Source organism: Mauremys mutica, chromosome 7, assembly GCF_020497125.1.
Source record: "Mauremys mutica isolate MM-2020 ecotype Southern chromosome 7, ASM2049712v1, whole genome shotgun sequence".
Taxonomy (NCBI): Eukaryota; Metazoa; Chordata; order Testudines; family Geoemydidae; genus Mauremys; species Mauremys mutica.
Window position 1 is genome coordinate 11,027,635 of NC_059078.1, and position 22,643 is coordinate 11,050,277.

The 22,643-nt window shown below is 39.5% G+C and overlaps 1 protein-coding gene across 3 annotated transcripts in view; it reads left to right on the forward strand.

Annotated features, from left to right (window-relative positions):
* Positions 1-21,787, forward strand: part of PPP4R2 (protein phosphatase 4 regulatory subunit 2) — a 50,666-nt gene extending 28,879 nt beyond the window's left edge. For 2 of the 3 annotated variants that reach the window (XM_045024631.1, XM_045024633.1), the window contains exons 3-9: positions 4,101-4,271; positions 13,084-13,177; positions 15,141-15,178; positions 16,952-17,026; positions 17,362-17,505; positions 18,261-18,529; positions 19,407-21,787. In XM_045024631.1, coding sequence (XP_044880566.1) covers positions 4,101-4,271; positions 13,084-13,177; positions 15,141-15,178; positions 16,952-17,026; positions 17,362-17,505; positions 18,261-18,529; positions 19,407-19,720 — 1,105 coding nt within the window. In that variant the 3' untranslated portion in view covers positions 19,721-21,787. Of the gene's footprint in view, positions 1-4,100; positions 4,272-13,083; positions 13,178-15,140; positions 15,179-16,951; positions 17,027-17,361; positions 17,506-18,260; positions 18,530-19,404 lie in introns of all 3 variants that reach the window. The other variant, XM_045024632.1, reaches the window with a different exon arrangement.
* The last annotated feature ends 856 nt before the right edge of the window (positions 21,788-22,643 follow it).

Here is a 22,643-nt window from a genome sequence, read left to right on the forward strand (position 1 = left end):
AACTGTACAGTCACAAGTTTGCATATGCCCTGTCTGGATTGCTGTTTAATGAATCCTGCACTTCAGGGTTCATATACTGCATGGTGATGGGGGTTGAATGCAGAGGGTAAGGGTGGTGGTAGGTATCAGGGCTGGTTGGGGAACGTACAGGTGTTGGAGGCAGCTGGTGGTGGTAAGAACCTGGATGCTGGGGAAAGGTGGTTTGAGCTGACATTGGGGCACAAGGCACAAAGGACGGGGCGGGTGGGGGAGTAGCACGGTAGTGCTCTGCTTGCATGGCAACGAGTGACTCTATAGACTCCGCTTGGCGCTCCAGGATGCTTAGCAGCCGCTCCGTGGTTTTCCTCTTGGCCACTGCATTTCTCTTGCGTGTCCTGCTTTCTTTCTCTCGCCAATCCTTCAAGTCCTTACTCTCTCGAGCAGACTGATTAAGAACAGTTTTCAGCATGTCTTCTTTGTTCTTTCGGGGATTTTTTCTCAAATTTTGAAGCCTCTGTGATGTTGAACATCTGGGCAGTCCAGTAGTCAAGGTCACTGTAGAAACAGAAATGACAACATTTAACACGGGCAGCATTGTATCCACTATCTCCAGACATGAATTGTTACACTGAGGGAGTGAGTTCTTATTTAAGCATTCTTTTACCCACACGCATAACACTACAGAAGCCACGAAATGGTGAGTGAGCAGTGCTTATATGGGGAGAAGTGGGGCTTGGGTGAAAGAGGGGAGCTGGTTGCTTCGGGTAATCTGGAGTGCTAGAGGGGTTGAGTGAAATGAAGATGCAGATGCAGGGGTGATCTTATCTCCCTATCTCTTCACTAAAGAGTCTCCCAACATTTTTCACAGGACTTAATCCTGGAAGATGTTTCCCTACTGCGAGTCACTAGGGAACAGCGGGGGGCTCTTTTAGAGCAATGTGGATTCCGCCCGGGACCCTATGCGGCTTGCCTGTGTTCAGAAATGGTCCCCCCACCACTGGCAGAAGAGTGGCGCGGACGCGTCACCGTCACTGGGACAAGGGACACAGTGGCTCTGCCTATAAACCTGCGCAGGCATATTGCCCACGCTCTGGATGAAGCTTTTGCTGAGATAACTGAGGCAGATTACCGCGACGTGATAGACCACATCAACGGGCTATTCCACATCTAGAGGCTGGCATGCATGCATCCATAACCCCCCCTCCTCTCCAGAAACATTTCACCCAGAAAATAAAAGCCGCTTACCGGTAACACGCTCCTCTGCTTGTCCTTCTGAAACTGCTGGCTGCTGCGATTGGGTGCTTTCCTCCTGGCTTGAGAAGAGCTCCTGGCTGCATGCCTCCAGGGAATCTGCGGTTTCTTCCCCCATGCCAGGAGCTTCACTCGCGGTTTCCTCCCCCCCCCACGCCTCCGCCTCCGCCGCCTCCTCCTCCTGTCCCCCAGCCTGCTCAGAAGTGTCCATCGTTATCCTGGGATTGGCAGTGGGGTCACCCCCAAGTATCTCATCCATCTCCCTGTAAAAACGGCAGGTCGTGGGAGCAGCTCCGGATCGTCGATTCCCCTCTCGGGCTTTGTAATAGGCACTCCGCAGCTCTTTAATTTTCACCCTGCATTGTACTGCGTCCCGATCATGGCCCCGATCCAGCATGGCCCTTGATATCTGCTCAAAGATATCGTAATTCCTACGGCCGGAGCGCAGCTGTGCCTGAACAGATGCCTCACCCCAAACACTGATGAGGTCCTGCAATTCACCAGTGCTCCATGCTGGGGCTCGTTTGCCGCATGGAGGCATGGTCACCTGTAACTGATTAAAACTGATTGCACTCCACACCTGGCTGCAGCAAACAGGAAGGAGATTTTTAAATTTCCCGGGGCATTTACAGGGCGGGTCACCTGAGGCAAGAGCAGTAGAGTGCAAACTGATGTGCAGAGTGGCTGAACAGGAATTCTGGGATAACTCCTTATTCCCTGGAGGACAGGTAAAGCGCTGGTGAGTGTCCACACCTGCTGAGCAGCGCTGGATCACCAGCGCTGCACTCCTTATACCCCTGCCGGGATGGGTTTTCAGCCAGCACTGCAACCAGGGAGTTGCAGCGCTGGTTGTGCCCTGCAAGTGTGGACGGGGTGTTGTTGCAGCGCTGGAAAGCCTCCACCAGCGCTGCAACTTGTAAGTGTAGCCAAGCCCTGGGAGACAGATGAGTTAAGGCACCAAAAAAAAGGTCTGATTTGTTGTAAAGTTCTCCTTTCACAAATTAATATGGAAGCATGTAACTTAAGCCTATTCTAAAGAGACACTTAAGACCAGTAACTATATAAGAGAATAGTTATAGTATGCACATCTTTTAGGTTAGCACAATTCTAGACTTTTAGCCATAGTCCTATCTTACCGCCAATACCTTGGCAGAGATGTTGTAGACTGGAGGAGGGCTGAATAGATAGTATCTTGTGTTAGGCAAAAAGGTGAAGGCAAAAATACTGTTCACACCAAGGTGGACATTTGGAAGTAAAAGGTTAATATATCCCAGCTCAACACAAGTAGAAACATTTACTCCCTTATTATATAGGGCCATGCTCCATTTTAAATTCAAGTCTATAAGACTCATATCAAATTTAAATTTGAATAAAGGAAATTGTGTGCTTTTCTAAAAGCTAGGTTGGTTTGAATGTATATTAATTCTTTAAACTTGAAATATTCCTCAGAAGTGGTTTCTTACACAGGTGCTAGAGAGATTCTTTTGTTTTAATATTCCACATGAATTACATTATTATTATTGTAGATACCCATATGAATTAAATATGGACCAAAAAAATCAGTATGTTCCATATTATTTATTAGTGGTAAGAAGCACCTGGAAGAAAACAGAGTGCTTCATCTCCCCACCCTCAGCCCTACCTCATTTCTTGAATACTGTGGACACCACCACCATTCTGCCTTTCACTCTTGGCCCTCACATCCAGGCTATACCTAAAATCTTGCCAATTCTTTCTGCACCACATCTATAAGATATGGCCTTTGTTATCTACTCGAACAGCTGAAACTCCTCGTCTAGGCTCTCATCTCACACCTTGATTACTGCAATCTCCTTCGCTCTGACAAATGAAACCTTGCCCTGCTCATACCTATTCAGAATGCTACTGCAAAGATCATTTTCCTAATCTCTTGCTTTGATGCTGTCACCCCCCTCTTTGAATCCCTCTACTGGCTGCAATCTCATTTAACATCAAACATAAATTGATTGTATTCACTTTCAAGACCCTTCACAGTGAATCCCCGCCCTATCTATCATCTCGCTGGCTGTCTGGCTGCTTACCTCTGATCAATCCATGATGCCAGCTGCCACTGCCCACTTACTTAAAATTTCAAACAAGCATATGCATGCTTTCTCCTATGCTGCCCAACACCCATGGGAGGTGCTTCCTGTAAACATCTGCAAAGCTATCTCATTATTAAGGTTACGTTTTAGTCACGGATACTTTTAGTAAAAGTCACAGAGAGGTCATGGGCAATAAACAAAAATTCACGGCCTGTGACCTGTCCATGACTTTTACTATATACCCCTGGCTAAAACATGGTGAGCTCCTTGGGACAGAAACTTTTTTTGGTGTTCTGTTTGTACTGCATCTGGCACAATGGGGTCCTGGTCCATGCATAGGGCTCCTAGGCCTACTATAATGGGAATAATAATTGGGATTGCTGACCCAAAGTGTTCTACAAATGTAGTATAAAATTATCCATGTTATGAAGAGCTGACAATTTTAGCTGTCACTTACTGAGTTGCACAACTGAAGAATAAGTTTATGTTCAGCTCCTCTTCAGGACTGCAAAAGAGCTTTTGTAAAATTTCATATCTAAATTTATGTACAAAAGTGGTGGTGACAGCCTTCTTGTTGAAGATAAAATGTTTAATTTTGTCCGGTCTACTATCCTTGGAATAGTCTTCTAAAATGTCTCATCTTTGGCTACAGTAAACTATTTATTGCTTAAAAATATTAAATCTTTGAGCTACCTGGTTATAAAAATGCATGCTTTTCTAAGATTTTTGCTTTGGTCTAAACAAAATTATAATATGGATATTTTTCATGTGTCTTAAGTCACTTGTGTTTTTTTACCTTGAATTTAGGATTCAGTGGTCTCAGTTTAAAGGCTATTTTATCTTCAAACTGGAGAAAGTGATGGATGACTTCAGAACCTCCGCACCTGAACCAAGAGGCCCCCCTAATCCCAATGTGGAATATATTCCCTTTGAGGAGATGAAGGAACGAATCCTGAAAATCGTCACCGGATTTAATGGGTATGTAATTTTTAACCAAATCTCATTTGTTTTTGAACAATTTTTTTCTCAAGGCTAGGCAATGTATCATCCTTCATAGATGACCTCTTGAGGTCCCTTCCAATCTTACTGTGATTTACTTCCACATGTTTATTCTGCTCAACGCTTGCCATAGACAACTTCAGCTACAAATAAATCGGTACCTATCAATTTAAACATATTTTATTGTGATCTTTTAAAAACTCAGTCTGAAATCTGTCTTTTAATGATTACTCTAATATCTTGTGACATTTGTTAGTGTCTTCAGTTGTTTTAAAATCTGTGGTTCCATTTTTCTTTAACGGACATTGTTCATACAATTAAAAAAGTATACATAAAGAGGCATGTTGATAGAAATAGGTACAAAAAGTCAGATTTATTTTAACCTACTTTTAGGTGCTTAGGTTTTTATGAACTGTAACCATTCGGTGTTTGTCCCCTTAACTTGCATGTGGCAGTTTGGCAGCTCCATTGAGAACAATGAATTCTGTGACAAACAGTGCAACAAAGACAGACAGTGTATCTACTATGACTTGTTAAACTACAGATTCAGATTTGTAGGTCAAAAAAACAACCATGTGTTTACTGGTTGTTTAAGTATACTTTTAGCATTTGAAAGATTACTTGTTTGTTTCTCTAGACTACAAAGTGTATTCTTGCTGCTTATTGCTTTTGTAAAAGGACTTTTCTGAAGTTCACTTTGTTTCATTTAAATAAAGCTCTTGTTTTTCATGGGCGTCTACTCTCTTATTTGCTGTTTCTTTGTAATGGCTTGATAGCACACTCAGTCACAAATTTATTATCCAGTTAATTAGTGTTCTGTTAATTTGTACCAACCACTTATCTGATGTATTTTCAGCTGATCAGCAAATGGACATGTTAGAACCTTCCTCCATGTTACCTCTGAGAATGCTAACTTTAAAGGACTGTGGTGACCCCTCTTGAGATTCATATGCTGGAGTTAGATCAGTGGTTCTTATCATCACAGTTCTCTAAGACTGACGTTATTTAAAACATGGATTGTGCTTCAGAATTGACTCTATCGAAATAAATGTTTTTTGCATGTTGAAAGTTTTTCAGGTACTTTCACATTCAAATTTCTGACTTAAGTGTGATGCCTAGAATTTTTCCATGAAACCTACAAATGGTAACATGATTTCTTACGTTCTGCTGGCTAGTATTAATGGTAGCCTACTTTAAGGAAGTAAAAACTTGTCCTAATGTCTTGGCTTTTTGTTCTATTATTTCAAAGCTGTTTTTTGCTTATGTTGCATAGCTTACCTAAACTCGTAAACCACTCAGAGGAAATGAATAGCTAGGCAACCACCACATCATATAGTTCCAAGCACACACGACAAAACTTCTAGGTGTCTGAGCCTTTTACACTATTAAAATACTGTGACGACAAAGCAAACTTTTAAAAAGTTTTACTATAACTCTAAGGAAAAACTCCAAACACTTTCCTCATGTGTTCTTTAAAAGTGGAAACCAGCTAGTGTCACCAGTTGGAAAAACCAGAGGCCGTATAATAATTGCCTTTAAACAAATGCTAAAATTCAAAACTTTTCACAGACAGGAATGAAATAATCCATGTAGCAACTCATATAACTTTATTATAATGAGGCTATGATTCTTGTTGAGTTATCATAGTCCAATGATGTGTATCTAAAGCAACATATAACACAGACACGCTGCAGTTTGTACAGTCTGATACCTTATATGCTTATCAATATCAGTTAATTTAAACTGATTCAGTTGAACAAATTCAAGACCAGTCCTACACTCAGGCCTATATTACAACAGCAATACATACAGTTAAAAGGCTTAAAAATATGGTATATGTATCCTGCTCCATAAAGCCCATGATTCTGATAAAGCCCATGACAATGAAGACCTAAGCAATATACTATAAGTTTCTGTTGGCAAAATAAAAAATAACACTTAAGTTACTAGAATTGTTGCATAAAATACATGTGAATTTTTTGGTAATGTGACGTTAGACACTAGACGTAAATAAAACTCAATTCTGTGTCCTCAGGTTCATCAGTCTCTATTGTTGAGCTATCCTTTCCTGCTCCTGACAACCAGGCAGCAGCAACCAATCAGATGAAGATTTCGTATCACATCACCACTACACCACCAGTATGTTCTTGCCTCTGTCTGTCAGGCTGTCCTGCAGACACCACTTCTCTTTTAAGAGTATAGGGTTTTTTCCTCCCTCATTGGGATAATGGAGCCTCTATTTTATCTATAGCATTGCTGTCACTTAATGAACTCCTTTGAAATCTTGACTCCAGAGAGCACCAGTTGCTCCAGAGCAGTTATTTTCAGGCCTTTTACCATTTTAGTTCATGGATCTTCTTATTCAGATCATTGCAGGGTAGCCTAACAGAAAATGTGGCTGCTTACTGTGACCCTGACCTAACAGGTTTTCCTGGCCTTGGTTCCAGGAAGCATAAGATAGGAAGAAAAAGGGCACGTTTAATCTTTCCTCTTGATCTGTAAACGAAGACATCATACAAAAGCAGTTACTAAGAGATGATTGCCTTCTCTGGGTAATCGGTGACTTTGGGTGAAATGACTTGGACAGAGAATAAGTATGCTTTTTCTTTCAGGTGGCTGCATAGTGACATGGCAGTGCTTGTTTAAACCCAAAATATCAATTTGTATCCATCTGACATTGTATGTGGGTAGGGTCAGATTCTCATGCCACATTTAAGAAACTTATATGCCAAAATGATTCTTAAGATGTTTCCCATGTCCCTTTTCTAGTAAACTGTGACTACTTCCAAAACTAACCACTGGAAGTGTATGGATCATGGAAAATTCTTTACAACAAGAAGTAAACTCTTCTAGGGCTAATTTTCAGATGTAGTCCTTGCACTCTTGCTAGTCTGAGTTAGTTTCTGGCTTTTCAGCACCACTTCCAACACACTGGTGGAGGTATGCTGTCTTTTTTTTTTTTTTTAATAGAGGTAAGCTTCCTTAATCTTTGATATTTTTGAATGGGTACTGGTCCTCAGTTGTAGGGTGACCAGACGTCCTGATTTTTATTGGGACTGTCCCGATATTTACTTGTTTGTCCCGCGTCCCGACCAATGTTCGGTCGAGACGTGAATGGTCCCGATATTTTGTCCTCCGGCGCACAGGCTTGCACTGCCCCGGCCCGACTCTGCCCCTGCCTTCCTCCCCCATTGGATCCCTCCCCAAATCCCTGCCCTGGCCCAACCTCTTCCCCAAGCACGCCACATTCCTCCTCACCCCTCCCTCCCAGGCTTGTGCTAATCAGCTGTATGGTGGTGCAAGCGTTGGAGGGAGAAGCAGGACGCAGCAGCCAGCTCAGGGGAGGTGGAGGCAGAGTGAAGGCGAGCTGGGGCAGGGGGGGCGGGGCATGGAGCTGCTGGTGGGTGCTCAGACCCTACCAATTTTTCCTATGCTCCAGCGGCTCTTGTTTTTGTCGTCTCTCCCCCCTTCCCCCGGTATCCTGATATTTCACGTCTCTGATCTAGTCTCCCTACGTCAGTTGTGATTATTGTGTTAGGAGGGCTTTTTGTTTGGGTACCTTAGAGAAATATTCATGTTTAGAATATACAAACTTTGTCTTTGCTCCCCTTTAGTCATGTGACCAACTAAAGGAGTTTCTCCTCGTCTTCTCTTCAGTCCCTTTTTGCTTAACACACTGCAACATGGCTGTCATGATCAGGCTCTCTTCACAGTACTCTGACCAATGGCACTGGGAAGTGCAGTTCTGATCATTTTCACTTGATTATGGAATTCCTAATCCTTTTGCTCAGTTGAAGAAATCTTTGGCCTTATCATGCAGTTTGTGCATGGATTTAACTAAGAGTTTAGAAACTTATTTAGTACTGTAGGTGCAACCTCCTCAGTACGCTCACTTTTAAATTCGTTTGAATGTCCATGCACAAAGTTGCACTTACTTTAATTAAATTGGTTTAAAGCCACACCTTTAATTGCTATATGTACTTGTATACGACTTTTACGTAATTCACTGTAGCTGAGATGTCGTTGCCTCTGGAAGTCGGCTAATTAAAAAGTCAACCATGTAACTCAGTGTCAGTTTATTGTAAAGCACATACTTGGATGCTTGGTGCCATCTACTATACAATTAAACAAAGTTCACTATTTTATAGATGCTTTAAAGGAGACAGTGTTGCTGTTGGCCAGAACACAGATTATAGTGTAGGTTAAAATAAAAAATTAGAACGTACAATTTACTTTGAAACTGCAAATCTTAAATTTTATGGGGTTTGAGATCACCTAAATAAGCTGAATCCCACTGAGTTTCATAAACTCCTTCATGTATGTTAGTCTTTCAAATTGTATTCCAAACATCCAATACCTATTAAAAATAAATTAACCAGATTGGACACTTTCACTTTTTTTATATGCTACTCCTTAAACTATAGGTCTGTGTAAAAGGGATGTTTAAGCAGACAGGTAATTTAAATTTACTGTTTAAAGATTAGCTGTTACAGCTTTGGTTGTATACTACTGTCCTGTCCCTCCCGACAGCCCCAAAAAAAGTGCCCAACAAACGAGCAGCAGTTATATCTTTATCCAGCTATGCATATGATTTAGATTTGCAGCACATATATGGGTGAGTTCACAAATCAATTAAATCCTCCTGCACACTTACCGAGATTGGGGGAGAGAGTGAGTGAAACTACCAACAAGGGGAGCAAATTGAAGAATCTGTGCATGGCAGAGGTTTTCTGGTTTGGCATCTCTGAGTAAAGTCACTCAACACCTTGGCCAAAACTTGATGAAACACGAGGTATAATTTAATCCATAGCAAAGATGTTCTGAGCGGTATTAACAGGAAGTGAACCCTCACAGTCTCAGGGACATTCTCATTGAGTAAATTGAACCAAAAGGAATACATGAGCTCATTTTAGTCAAACTTTGTAGGGAACCAAGTTAGAAAAAACAGTCAAAATATAATTTTGGTCAGTGGTAGGCAGATGAGGGGTCAAACACCTGGTGGACAAATAAAATATGCCTGCCATAACATTCACTAAATTCCTACCTTTCGACTTACTTTTTTGATACAAAAGAAATTTACAGTGAAGGTGTGTTCTGGGAATATTCTTGTCCTCTTGCTTTATCGCTCCTGTCGCAAGCCGTACATGTATTTAATTCTCTGCCATTTGAAGGAGCTATGTACGGACCCACAAAGATTAGCCTGTCAGACTCAGTGAAATAAAGATGAGATTCTGTTATGGTTTAGGTGTATGATAATGATAAATATTGATTAATCCACAGTACAGCTGATACGCATCATCTCTGAGGTATTTGGAGGTAGATATGTTGACAACATGCCAAATATAAGATTTCTCCTAGATTCTGTTTACAGCATACCTCTTAGTTGTTTCAGGTTATGGTTTATATACCTTCCACTGTACCGTAACACATGGTAGAATCTGCAAAACACATTAAAATGGGTGATATTTAGTCTGGTACAATTTCTCCTTGTTTATAGGAAAAACATTGGCCCTTAAGGGCTTTCCAATAGAATTAATGCCAGTAACCACTCTCACTGGTTGAAAATGGTTCCTCCTGACTAAGATGGCATATTCTTGGTGAAAAATAAGATCAGTGTATGTTTGAACAAGATCCGTTTTTTATTTAATGAAGTAGGCATAAAATGTGCTCTTCTAGCTTGAGTGACTTACCCATTGCAAACTAGATTCATTTATATTTTTTTATAAAAATTAGTAGTCTAATTTCTAAGTAACACAGTTGTAACAGTTCTGTAGCAGGGATGGAATCGTGTTGAGTGTGCGTATAAACTGTTTTGGTGTAATTTTTTAAAATTGCCTACATATTGTGACAGGGTCAGGCCAGATGGCTACAAGAGAGTGTTCCTGTTGGTGCCCACTGCTAAAGGACCTCCCCTCAGCCTAAGGGGAGGATCCACAGGTCTGTGATACCAATACAGGAGAGTGTTTTAGAAGGCAGATACTTTACCCAGGGAAAAGGATCTACTTAATCTGGGACTAATAACAGGGGCAGTTCCAGAACAAGCAGGAACTTGCTGGAACCAATTAAGGCAGGCAGGCTAATTAGGACACCTGAGTTTAAAAAGGACCTCACTTCAGTTTGTAGTGTGCATGCGAGGAGCTTGGAGCAAGAGGCAGTAGGAGTGGAGAGCGGGAAGGCGTGTTGCTGGAGGATTGAAGAGTACAAGCATTATCAGACACCAGGAGGAAGGTCCTGTGGTGAGGATAAAGAAGGTTTTGGGAGGAGGCCATGGGGAAGTAGCCCAGGAAGTTGTAGCTCTCATGCAGCTACTCCAGGAGGCACTCTAGACAGTTGCAGTCCACAGGGCCCTGGGCTGGAACCCGGAGTAGAGGGCAGGCCGGGGTTCCCCCCAAACCTCCCAACTCCTGATCAAACACAGGAGGAATTGACCTGGACTGTGGGTTTTACCAGAGGGGAAGGTCTCTGGGTTGTTCCCTGACCTAGGGTATGGCTACACTGGCGATTTGCAGCGCTGGAAAGCCTCCACCAGCGCTGCAATTAGTAAGTGGCCACACCTGCAGGGCACTTCCAGCGCTGCAACTCCCTGGCTGCAGCGCTGGCCGTACACCTCACTCAGCATGGGGAATAAGGATTCCAGCGCTGGTGCTGCAGCGCTGGTCATCAAGTGTGGCCACACACCAGCGCTGTGATTGGCCTCCAGGGAATAAGGTGTATCCCAGAATGCTTTTATAAATTACTCTCTTTGTTTTGTTATGCAGCCTTTCTTTGTTTTGTTGTGAACGAGCTCCGATCGGAGCTCCGTTCTGTACCTGGCTGTAAACAATCAAATGAGAGGCAGGCAGGGAGGGAGAGTGAATGAAACAGAACGGAGCCGTTTGAACTGCTTATCTAAAAAAACAAACACTGATCACAGCAAACAGGAGCTATCTATACCTGGCTGTGAACGATCAAATGAGAGGCAGGCAGGAAGAGTGAATGAAACAGAACGGAGCCGATCGCTCCGTTGAACTGCTTATCTAAAAAAATAAACACTGATCACAGCAAACAGGCAGGCTGTTTGCAATTAGAGTTAAGACTAAGGGCTCATGAACATTTTGTGATTTTTCCAATCCAGGAAGCTAACACTCAGTGTTGGCTCCAAAAATCCACTCTCTCTATCTTCCCCGCTCCCTGTCACAGTACACCCCCCACCACCCCCCTCTTTTGAAAAGCACGTTGGTGCACTTGAATGCTGGGATAGCTGCCCATAATGCAGCACTCCCAACAGCGCTGCAAATGCTCCAAATGTGGCCACACACCAGCGCTGGTAGCTGTGAGTGTGGCCACACACCAGCGCTGCTCCTACACAGCTGGATGACCAGCGCTGCAAACTACCAGCGCTGCAAACCGTAAGTGTAGCCATACCCCTACATGGTGAATCTCTGAGGTGAACAAATCCGCCAGTAAGCTCAGGACCCACCAAGGAGGAACTTTGTCACAATATATAATTCTTATTCTTCATATTGTACTAAGCACTTTGTGTTCCAAGTGTAATGACTTCAAGCTCAGACAAATTCAGTTAGAATGCTTAAAAAGCAGTATTGCATTCCTGTACCATAAATCACAAAGTTTTGCTAAATGCTGATTATTTTGTAACAAAATAGATTTACTGTAAATGTATATTAATACATGCACTTCCAATAACAATATTTAAGATCAGCTAAACTTAAATATTTGATCCTGTTATGCATTGCTAAAATGAAAAATGTGAGTTGGTCTTGCTAGTGTTTGTGTGAAATCAATTACTAAATTGCCAGACAGAGGACAGATTGTATGAACAAAATATTATATGGGTATATAGCCCTGTCCTATTTCAATGCAGCAGAAAAACTAATCATACTTGTTTTGTTTTATTTATATATATCAGCAGAGCTGAACATGTAGATACCATATTTTTTCTGAACTATTAACAACTGGCTGTACTATTTACAAAATGTAATGCATTTCCTATAAACTGTAAAATCAAAATAGGTCTTGAGAATCGCTTCTTATTTTTGCCAGATATAGGAGTGTGAATCTTTGTTTTAAAGCATTTTTACTGTTGCTGTTTCACATATTTTGTTACCATCATAATTTACCCAATAAAAGTAATCTTAAACTGTGACTGATTTCTTGAATTGAAATCTACATGTAACTTCATTATTGAATACAGTGTGCTAAGTGAATTTGTGATTTTTTTTTTTTGAATGATGTCTTTTGGGTTTTTGGTGGAGGATGTATTGCCCAAAAGTGTGTGCTGTGTTTTCTAAGTGTTTATGCAAAATGAGAAATGTAAATCCGAGATTAAAGCTGTCTGCAGTTGGAGCTGAGTGTGTGATTCCCAGCTTGCATAGACATAATTGCACTACTAAGTGAGCTACTTGCTAAAAATGGTAGCGTAGACGCAGAAGCATAGGAAGCGGCAAGCAGTGACATGGGCTTCCTACCCCAAGTACGTATCCACAGCATGTGCATACTCGGGGCAGCTACCCCATGCCACAGCTGCCCATGCTACTATGGCTGCACTACCATTTTTAGCATGCTAGCTCAATGAGCACTAATGAGATTATGTCAACATGATCTGGGATTTACACCCCTACCACCAAGTGCAGAGGAAACCAACTATCCTTTTACTACAAGCTCTTTCAGTCAAATTCTACTTCCTCTGTTTGAACCTTTTCAGCCTGCAGGGAGAGCAATAATGCAGTTGCTTCCTAGCAGCCTTTTACCCATTAAGTACCATTTACACTGTTCTCTATGTATTTCATTGCAGTATCCCCTTTACTATTCAGCGACTTTGTGAGTTGCTGACAGATCCAAGGAGGAACTATACAGGAACAGACAAGTTTCTTAGAGGAGTGGAGAAGGTATGTCTTCCTTTCAGAGGCATTGGAGCTAAATTGTAACTACCCACTATATCATATTTAAATGACTCCCAACGTTTTATTGGCTTCATTATGGCTATAATAGCAACTCCAATTTGGTTATTTTTTTAAAAAGGTAACTGCAAAAAGCTATTCTAAAATATTTTTTACTCAAAAGCAAATAAATTCCAGGATTAAGGCTGTCTCTGTTAATCAGTTTGTAGTGCTCCAATATTGCAATTTATATAGGATTTAATATCGGTCACTGTTCTGAACCCCCACCACTAAATAACTGAGCCATATGTAATGGGTGCAACCATGTAAGTTATCAGGTCTGGGCAGTTCTTCCTTCCTTCCTCGCTTTGTGGGTTTGAACCAAACTCAAAAATCTCTCCTCCAGCTTTTATTTTTCAGCTCTCTTTAATTTTTTTAGCACATTAAAACCCTCATTAAGTGCATACAGAACTTGTTTGTAGTATTTATATAGAGTGTTTGCCAAAAGCATGCAGTACCACTTCCAGAATTGATGTCAAATCGTTGTTCTCCTGGGAAGGCCCAGTTACATTTGGGGCATGTGAAAGTCGTCATGGATTGCAAATTAGGGCCCCATACTGCTGCTGACCTATAGTGGATCTGCCACTGATGCTTATGGCTGGTTTCAGGGTAGATTATAGCTCTCATCTAGTGACTAAATTTTTATCTAGTAAAGCTGATGTAGTGTTCAGCAGTGAGAGGAAAAAATATGCAGTCCATTTCTTTAGTTGCACCACTGTTTCTGCCCTTTGTGCATGCAATTACCAGAATTGTGTGTACAATTGCAGTAATACGATATTAGAAAATGTGGCTCTTGATAACTGATATCTAAACCTAAAACCTCATTGAAATGAATAGAGCACCCTTAAGAGTTGTTTCAGGCTAAAACAGTGCTACAGTGTTCACGTTCAGAAGGTACTTGAAATTGTAAGAGTTACAGACTTAGGCACTCAAGTTTGAAAATCTTGGCCTTGAGATAGATAGATAGATATAGATATTTTTTTAAAGTGTGTGTATTTTACAGTCTGATTTTTATCATGGGGGATCGAGCAGTCTGACACATACCTTGAATCCTCTGGTAGTTTGACACCTTTGTCAGAAAACTAATCAGTGCTTTCTGATATTTGTGTTGATGTTCTGTCGCAAGATGTTCATGTTGTTGGACCATGTTTTGTGCTGTAATTAGTTGCAACCAACCAACACACATACTGGAGTATGTAACATTGCATGTTATCTTTAATTGCTAATTCAGAAATCCCTGTTGTATGATTCTTATAATGCACACTAAAAACTGCATTGGCATAGTCATCTTGTATATGCATTAGTTATCTTTCAAACAATCAGCCCTTTTTCTGAAATAAAAAAAATGGTCTTATACTTTTTCCACAGTAAGGTTTTTTCTGAAATTCTCACTGTTGGTGTAGCACTAGTGAAGCCCTGCCTGGGCTAGGACTGATGGGAGTACTAGTGTAAACCAAGAGCTGGTGATTACATGACATAGGGTAAAAATTATTATAGCTTTGCTATACCTACCACTGTTGAAGAGCACTGGCAGCAGTTTGGGATTTTCACAGTTCCGTGTGGAGTATCAGCTTAATGTAACCAAAACATCTTAAGTTACAAACCTCACCAAAATGTGGCTTAAATTGCTTTGACCTCTACTGTAGCATATTGGAAATCTTGTTTGGTTTGTAGTCTTCACAGTAGCAAAGCACCTTTACCATTGAGGATTTTAGGAGGTAAAAATTACTTCCAAGGTTGTATTTGACTTCAGAATAATCTAATTTAAAGTTCTGTAGAGAATATTACTTTTATCAGCTAGAATTTTTTAAATCCGGTTGTCTTGTTAATCTTCAAGTTTACAAGTTCTGTCAGGATCAGAAATGTTTCATTTTTCCGCTTCTAAACTCACTACATTTTTTTTGTATTACAGAATGTCATGGTAGTCAGCTGTGTATACCCATCTTCAGAGTAAGCATACATTTACTTTCAACTACTTAAAGATTTGGGATTATATTAGGAGGGTTTTTTTTGTGTGTGTTCTTGTTGCTGGCAATAATGGTGTATCCTCTTGCCAACAACAAGACATGCACTACAAAAATTCAACTTCCATGTCAATGAGTTAAACAAATGCCCTTCAGAATATCACAAACTTTGTGTGGCAAAAGAGGTGATGTCCTGCAGGCATACACTGCTTGCTGGTCTACCTGTGTAGTAACTTTGGGATGAAAAACAAGCTTCTGAGCCAAAATTTACAGCACGGTTTATTAATTCAAAACCATACACGAGTGCATTAAACAACGCCTGTGTTAGAATTGCATCATCCCCACTCTTATACTAATGTTTTGTCAGTCTTTGTAATAAACTCTTTTCCTCTTCAGAAATTAATTCCTTCTGCAAAAATACACTCTGAACAGCAACTTGGCATACAAAGTGATGCTTAGTGGAGGCACAAATATGGGGTTAGTTTGGGTCTCTTGAAAAACAAACATTGAAGCAAAAGTGAAAGGTTCAGAGATGAGAATCTCATTGGAACTGAACCAAAGGGAATATAGATTCCTGCCTTCCACAACTCATATCAAGAGAGGATTCCCACATCTCCCATCCCACCATTAGTAGGGTTGTCCTACAGTAGGCAGTTTAGTGCTCCTATGACATCTTGTGCTGTTCCATCTATTTAGATAAAACCTAGATTACATCTGAGTCCCTGGACGACTGCAAAGTAAAGTACAGGATCTGGAAACTGACGGGGCAGTGAAAGGGAGTAATTAAAAAAAAAAAAAATCTACACTTGTATGAAAGAGGAAAAACAGACTTAAAAAAAGTGGCTGTAGGGCCAGTTGAGTTGTCTAGAAGAGGAAGTGCCAAATTATCTTCTACCTCAGTCTGTCTTCCTGGGCCTGCAAAAGCTACTTTCCCAACTACGAGAAGGCCCCCTGTCACGATACTAATTTGAAGAATGTAGGTAAAGCACAGAAACAAGCTCTTGCAATGCTATTATCTTAAGATGAGGCTGTAAAATCATAGACATGTGAACTGGAAGGGACCTTGATAGGTCATGTAGTCCAGTCCCCTGCAGTGAAGCAGGACTAAGTATAAAAATGACAGTACTGTGCCCCGTCATAACAGTTAAGGATGGCATATGTCTCACAGGCATGTGAAAACCCTACTCATCACATGTCAGAACCTGAAGGATGTTGAGTGGGATCAGAGTGTGTAGGGTCTGAAGGCATTCTTGCTGGATCAGCATCTATTGTGTGTGGAGAGTATTGTCCTCCAAAGGGTGTGGTGTAATGGGGAAACTGACCTTTAATGAAGGCCGAACTTGGTGGTGGTGGTGGTTTTATCTTTTGCATCTATCCCATAGTCACACATGACATTTTACATAGCCAGTAGACACGGTTCCTGCCCGCAGAGTTTAAAATCTAAAGCCCCAATCCAGCAAACAGGTACGCATGTGCTTCACTTTAAATATGGGTATAGTCACATTGAAGATAAATTATTTAAAGGAAATTAGAGGATGTCAAGGAAGATATTCAGGGTATAAGGAACAAAGGCAAATGACAGTGCACTTAATGGATATTGAAGTCAATTTGGTTGTAAAAATAAACCCAGTGTATAGGAATATATTATTTAAATCTAGTAATCTGTAATTACTTTTAACCAGAAGATTTTTTTAAAAATCTCCTTCTGTGAACTAAGGAACCTTAAATTGCTAAGTATAATATTTTTGATTTTTCGTAGGAAAAATAATTCCAATAGTTTAAACAGGATGAATGGTGTTATGTTTCCAGGAAACTCACCAGGTTATTCAGAGAGGTAAGTTGAGCAGTTTCAAGAGGCAACATGTACTTGGGTGGGGGTGTGATAGGATGAAGAAATCTTATGGTTTTGGAAGCACCTGGCCCAGACACCCTGCCATAGTAGGGTATTACAGAATGCCACTGATGCTTTAAAATCATTTTTTAATCCAGTTCGTGTGCAGGTGAATTTTACTGATTTTGCATGATAGGATGTATGTTGGATTTTGGACTAAATAATTCAGCTTTGAAAATTAAAATATTCTAGCATGTTCCTTTTCCAGGGTTTCTGAATCTAGAGTATATTTTAATTGTTTAATCAAAAAGGATTAAAAAATGAATTGTATTTTTTAGAGCTAATATAAATGGTCCTGGAACTCCCAGACCAGTAAATCGACCGAAGGTTTCCTTGTCAACTCCTATGACAACAAACGGTTTGCCCGACAGCACAGACAATAAAGAATCAAACTTGCAGCAAAAGGAAGAGAAAAACCACAGGTTTGTGCGGAGTAATACATATTGAATATTTCATTATTCTCATGCTTCACATTTACAATATTGTAAATACTTTTAAAGTAACATGTCCCTTCTGGTAAAGACATTTCAAAAGTATTGTGGTAAATACTCAACTGTATTAGATATCTACTTGCTACTTTTTATTTATTGACCTAATATATGCAAAGAGAAGATTTGTATTGGGCTGTGACTCTCCAATAGAATTGTCTAGTTGAACATGTTACTCAGCTTTATTTGCTGAGTTTTTATACATTTATAGTAGTCCAGCTCTTTTCTGATTGTGTGGATATCTAGTAAAAAAGGTGTGACTGAAAAATGAGTAAGGTTGAGTTAAGAGGGGATCCCTAAGTTTCCACATTTAACTACTGCCAGGATGGTACGCTAAAACAAGTACATTTTAAAATCATAAATGCTTGTTACTTATAGATCTGCCTTTCCTCAAATCATAATAAACCATAATCCAGACCCACCATACATCTGCCCAATTATACAACTCCTTCCCAAATGCTGGAAAAAAAAGTGTGGTCTTTACCTCGTGCCTGAAAATATAATAAATCTGGGCTTTAGCCAATAATGAGCAGATTGAGTTCTACTGTGTAGGATCTCTTCTGGAGAATACCTTGCAAATAATGTTCTCCCATATGCTGCTCTGTTGATCTCAGATGAGTGGTATAAGAAATGAGGCAAGATATGGAATGTTTTTTGGTACTCACGCGTGGCTTCTTTGGGTCTTACAGTGAATCACCAGCATCTGAATCAGAAGGTACTCAAGGCAGCCCTGTAAAAAATAAGCACCCTGAAGATGACCCTGTGGAAGCAGAGGGACATGAGGTAAAAAGACTTAAATATGACAAAGAAGGGGAAGCAAGAGAGACATCTAACCAAACTGCCTCCAGTGAAGTCTCTTCGGTCATGACAGAAGAGACTGAAACATCTTCTACACCTCAGGATAAAGAAAAAGATACTAGCTGTACCAGACAGCATTGTACAGAGGAAGAGGAAGAAGGTATTTCAGATTTATCCATATATGCGTAAAGTTTTTCTAGGGACTGGGAATCCTCTAGGTTGTATCTAGATCTACTTTGGGACCTTCCTTCTCTTGAGGACGCCTGAATGGGGCGGGGACTACACTTGACAGTCAGTGTTATTCCTAAATTACAGCAAAGTGAACGTAAGGTGATTCTTGTCCTTGAAGCTGAGCATCACACAGCAATTTCTAACTCAAACAGTGCCAGGGTAGCAAGTCAAAAACCTAACAGCCTTGTGAGTTGTAATGCAGAGTACTATCCAGAGGGCCCTGAAGCTGGCACTAGTGCAGGGTAAACACATACATATTCTATCTAGAAGAGGCTGGCATGAATTTGTATCTGCAGATTCTTCCTCTCTTCCATTCTGGTTCCCTACATTCAAGGTTCACAACATAGTTTGTAAAATATCCTGCTGGGTGGAATTTTGATGTCCACGTTGTGTTCAGAACAATTTTGTGTTCTCACAACTCGTATCAAGAAGACTGGCTACTCTAGGGAAAAGATATGGGAATGTGAGGAAGTAAGAAAAGCCCATTCATCGCTTAAAAGCTTCTCTGTATAAAGTCACAAGGTTTAATGGTGTCATACTACATTCATATTTATATTGTAAATCCTGTATATAATATGGTGTTGTGGAAGTTGGTAACTTTAGTATTTTTAAGGTGGCTCAGAGTTTAAAATGTACATCAACTCACTTTTTCTATAGAGGAAAAATAGAGTAATGCATTTTTATATTCTAAATAAATCAGTTCCCTAGTGTAAATGTTTGGGTATTCAAACTAACTTAATTCTATTGTTGACTTGTTTAAAAAGAATGTACTGTTAATACTAAGTCATGAATGTAAATGCTTTCAGAGTCCTTCATGTCCCCAAGAGATGTTTCTCCAGAAAGAAAAGATCAAGAAAAAGACACTGAATCCTTAACTGTGAATGAAGAGATCTCCGAGGAGAATAATCAAATGGAGGAATCTGACCAGTCTCAAGCAGAGAAGGTTTTATGTTCTGAAGACAGTGAAAATAGTGGATCTGTCATTAGGGGAGCTGACTGCAATGAAACTGAAGAATTAGGATCATATGCCAGTGAAACTCCTGAAACGTCGTCAGAGACCCCTATGGAAAACAGTGATGAAGCCACAGAAGCTGCAGAAGAACCTATGGAGCAAGACTAATAATTTAAATACACTTAGATGCAGTATTTTCCATAAGGCTCTGGTTTTACACTGTATAAATAATTTTATGTAATAAAGTGGACCTTTAGTTTTACAAGAGAAGCAGGTTGTAAAATAAACTTCTCCATGGATCGAACCCTGAAAGAGCCGTACATGTTAAGAACTGTGAATACCAGCTCCTTCAGGTCCTGCTTACCGCTGACTTTTTGGTTTGGTCAAATCAGTGGTTTGTGTATAGTTTTTTTTATTTAGAATAAAAGTTTTTAAACTGGAAGGTAATAATTATAATTTTGACAACTTTTTGGAGATTACCACATTTAGTTATATGTACGCAAGAAAGCTTTTTGTCTTGTCTTTCTGACAGCTATAGCAGTTACTTCCTATTTTGGTTACAATTTCAACATTAACGTGAATTATAGGGTTTCATGCTGGTTTCCAGACTTATTTGACTACATACTATGGAACCTTAAATTGTGTTTAAAATGTTACTTTATACACACACACACACACACACACACACACACACAATTCTAAGGGGGGAAATGTTATATTTTTCTGTTTCTACAAAAGATGAATACAGTGTACACTTTTTCTATTGGAAAAGACTGAGTTCACCTCTCAAGGCAGTTTTTTGCCTCTGAATAAACCAAATAAAATCTGGCCCATATGGAACACTGGAAATCTTAGCATTGTTGGAAACACCAGGTGAAACACATTCCAAGAAAACTGTTAAGACTACAACACTTTTATATACTTCTGAGGTGCCTGAGTGAAAGGATTTCATTTATTTATGAGAAAATGTGCTTTATGTGGAGGACGGACAGAGTAATCAAAACTTGATCTTAAACTTTTGTAGGTGGAATGTTTGCAAACCTAATAATATCTCAGAAAAATTGGACAGCTACTTGCCTTTTGAATGCTTCTCAGAGCATTGTGAATATTAGAGGAGTTTCTTTCAAAATTCTAATGTAGGCAAATGTCATTGGTATGATACACCACTGTATTGGAAGAACTAATATATTACCTTAGTTATGTACCTGAGCTAAATGACTAAACGTTTTAGGGGTGCATAGAAATCACCATAATTTGTATAACATTTTGGAAGTGAACTAAATATTTTTGAACATGCTACTTTGACAGCCAGTGTTACTTTTTTTTTTCCAAACCAGCTCAAAGCACAACTACTGCTTTAAACTCGCAATGTTTTCAAATTCCCATATTTAAAGACATCCAAACTGCAACCTCCCAATCACAATTACTGGCTGCCAAATTTATACCTGTTTCTTCAACTGTATCTTTTTGATATTTAGAGTTTTTAAATTTCTGTAAAGTAGATTTTTGTAGATTGTAATGAGTGCTCACTGCCATTGTGAAACGGTATATAATTGTATAATTTCTGTGTGTAAACTGAATGCTTGGGCTTTCAATACAGTATTCATATAAAGCAATAAATATTAATGTTATAAAACATTCGAGTACATTTTTATCACAATATAAAAGGATCCCATTTTTTAGTTGAAGTTCAGATTCCTGAAATACAAAAATGACCCCCAAAACCTCATGCTAACAGTTTCTTGTTCTATGTGATATGCTTTATATATACGTTTGGGGAAATACAGGTTTTGAATAGTACCAGAATAATTTGGCTCAGTTTGTATATTTGTAAGGTAATGTACTACTTACTGACTTTGCTTGCTCATCAAGTTCAAAGCAGACCGGATGTATTCAGAGGAGAGGCTTGTTAAAAGGATTTTTTTTTTTTTAAGATTAGTGTTCCCTAGACAGAACGGAAATCAAACATTAACAGCTGGTTTTCTTTCATTGTGCTGAAGGGTTGGCTATGTATCATAAAAATAAAAGGACTGAACCAAAATGTTGGAATTAGGAAAGTTTTTCAAAAATGACGTAACATACTGACATCATACCTTTTTTGTTTTTTTGGAATTTTTTTGGAAATATTTTACCAATGAGAACAAAATTTTAAAATTTTTAAGTTGAGAGATTTCTGAAATTTTCTTTAGAATGTTTATTTGTGAAAATATTGTCAATAAACCTATTCTTTAAGCACCTATGACCTTTTGATATGTTTATTTTAGCAAATGTTTAGTGTTGCAGAACTGTTAAAAACTTGCTTGAATAACTTTGAGATGTATCCCCTTGTAAATCAGCAAATGTTGCTCTTTTGCAATGAGAATAACTACTACTAAAGTAAACTCATGTTTGAATACACATCATACCTTAAGTGTTAATTGCTTTTAAATATATCTGCATTTAAACACCAGTTAATTATGAAATAGCACAGGTAAGTGCACATGTTGCTAACATTCTGTACATGCTAGTAATTGGTATTCAGTGGTTCCAAAGCAGAAGCATAGTCAGATCTCTAATGTGTATGACTGCATAGACAACCATTGTTCCCTACTATTATAAATGCATGTAATTACATATACTCATATCTCCACACTTATGGCTTGATTTAAAAAAAAAAGAATACCTACAAATACCACAACAGCATACATCATGTACAAGCTATTTTAGTATTTACATACATGAATTAAGCATGTAGCTTATGTGCCATCTCTTTTAAAAAATCAGAATCTTATTTATTGGCCACCCTCACTTCTAAGGAGTAGCCAGTTAGTCTTTCTAGAATAGTCCTACTCTAGTTTTGAGCTCGTGTTAGTCTTTCATACTTAATCCACAAACACTGAGTCAATGTTCAGAATAAGGTGTGTAAAATGACACACTTTAATTGCTACATTGCTAATTAAAGAATTTTTTTAAATTAAAATGTCTGGATACTATGTGTGACAGGGTCAGGCTAGATGGCTACAGGAGAGTGTTAGAAGGCAGATATATTAGTCCCAAAGTAGATCCCTTTTCCTTGGGTAAGGTAACAGGGGCAGTTCCAGAATAAGCAGGA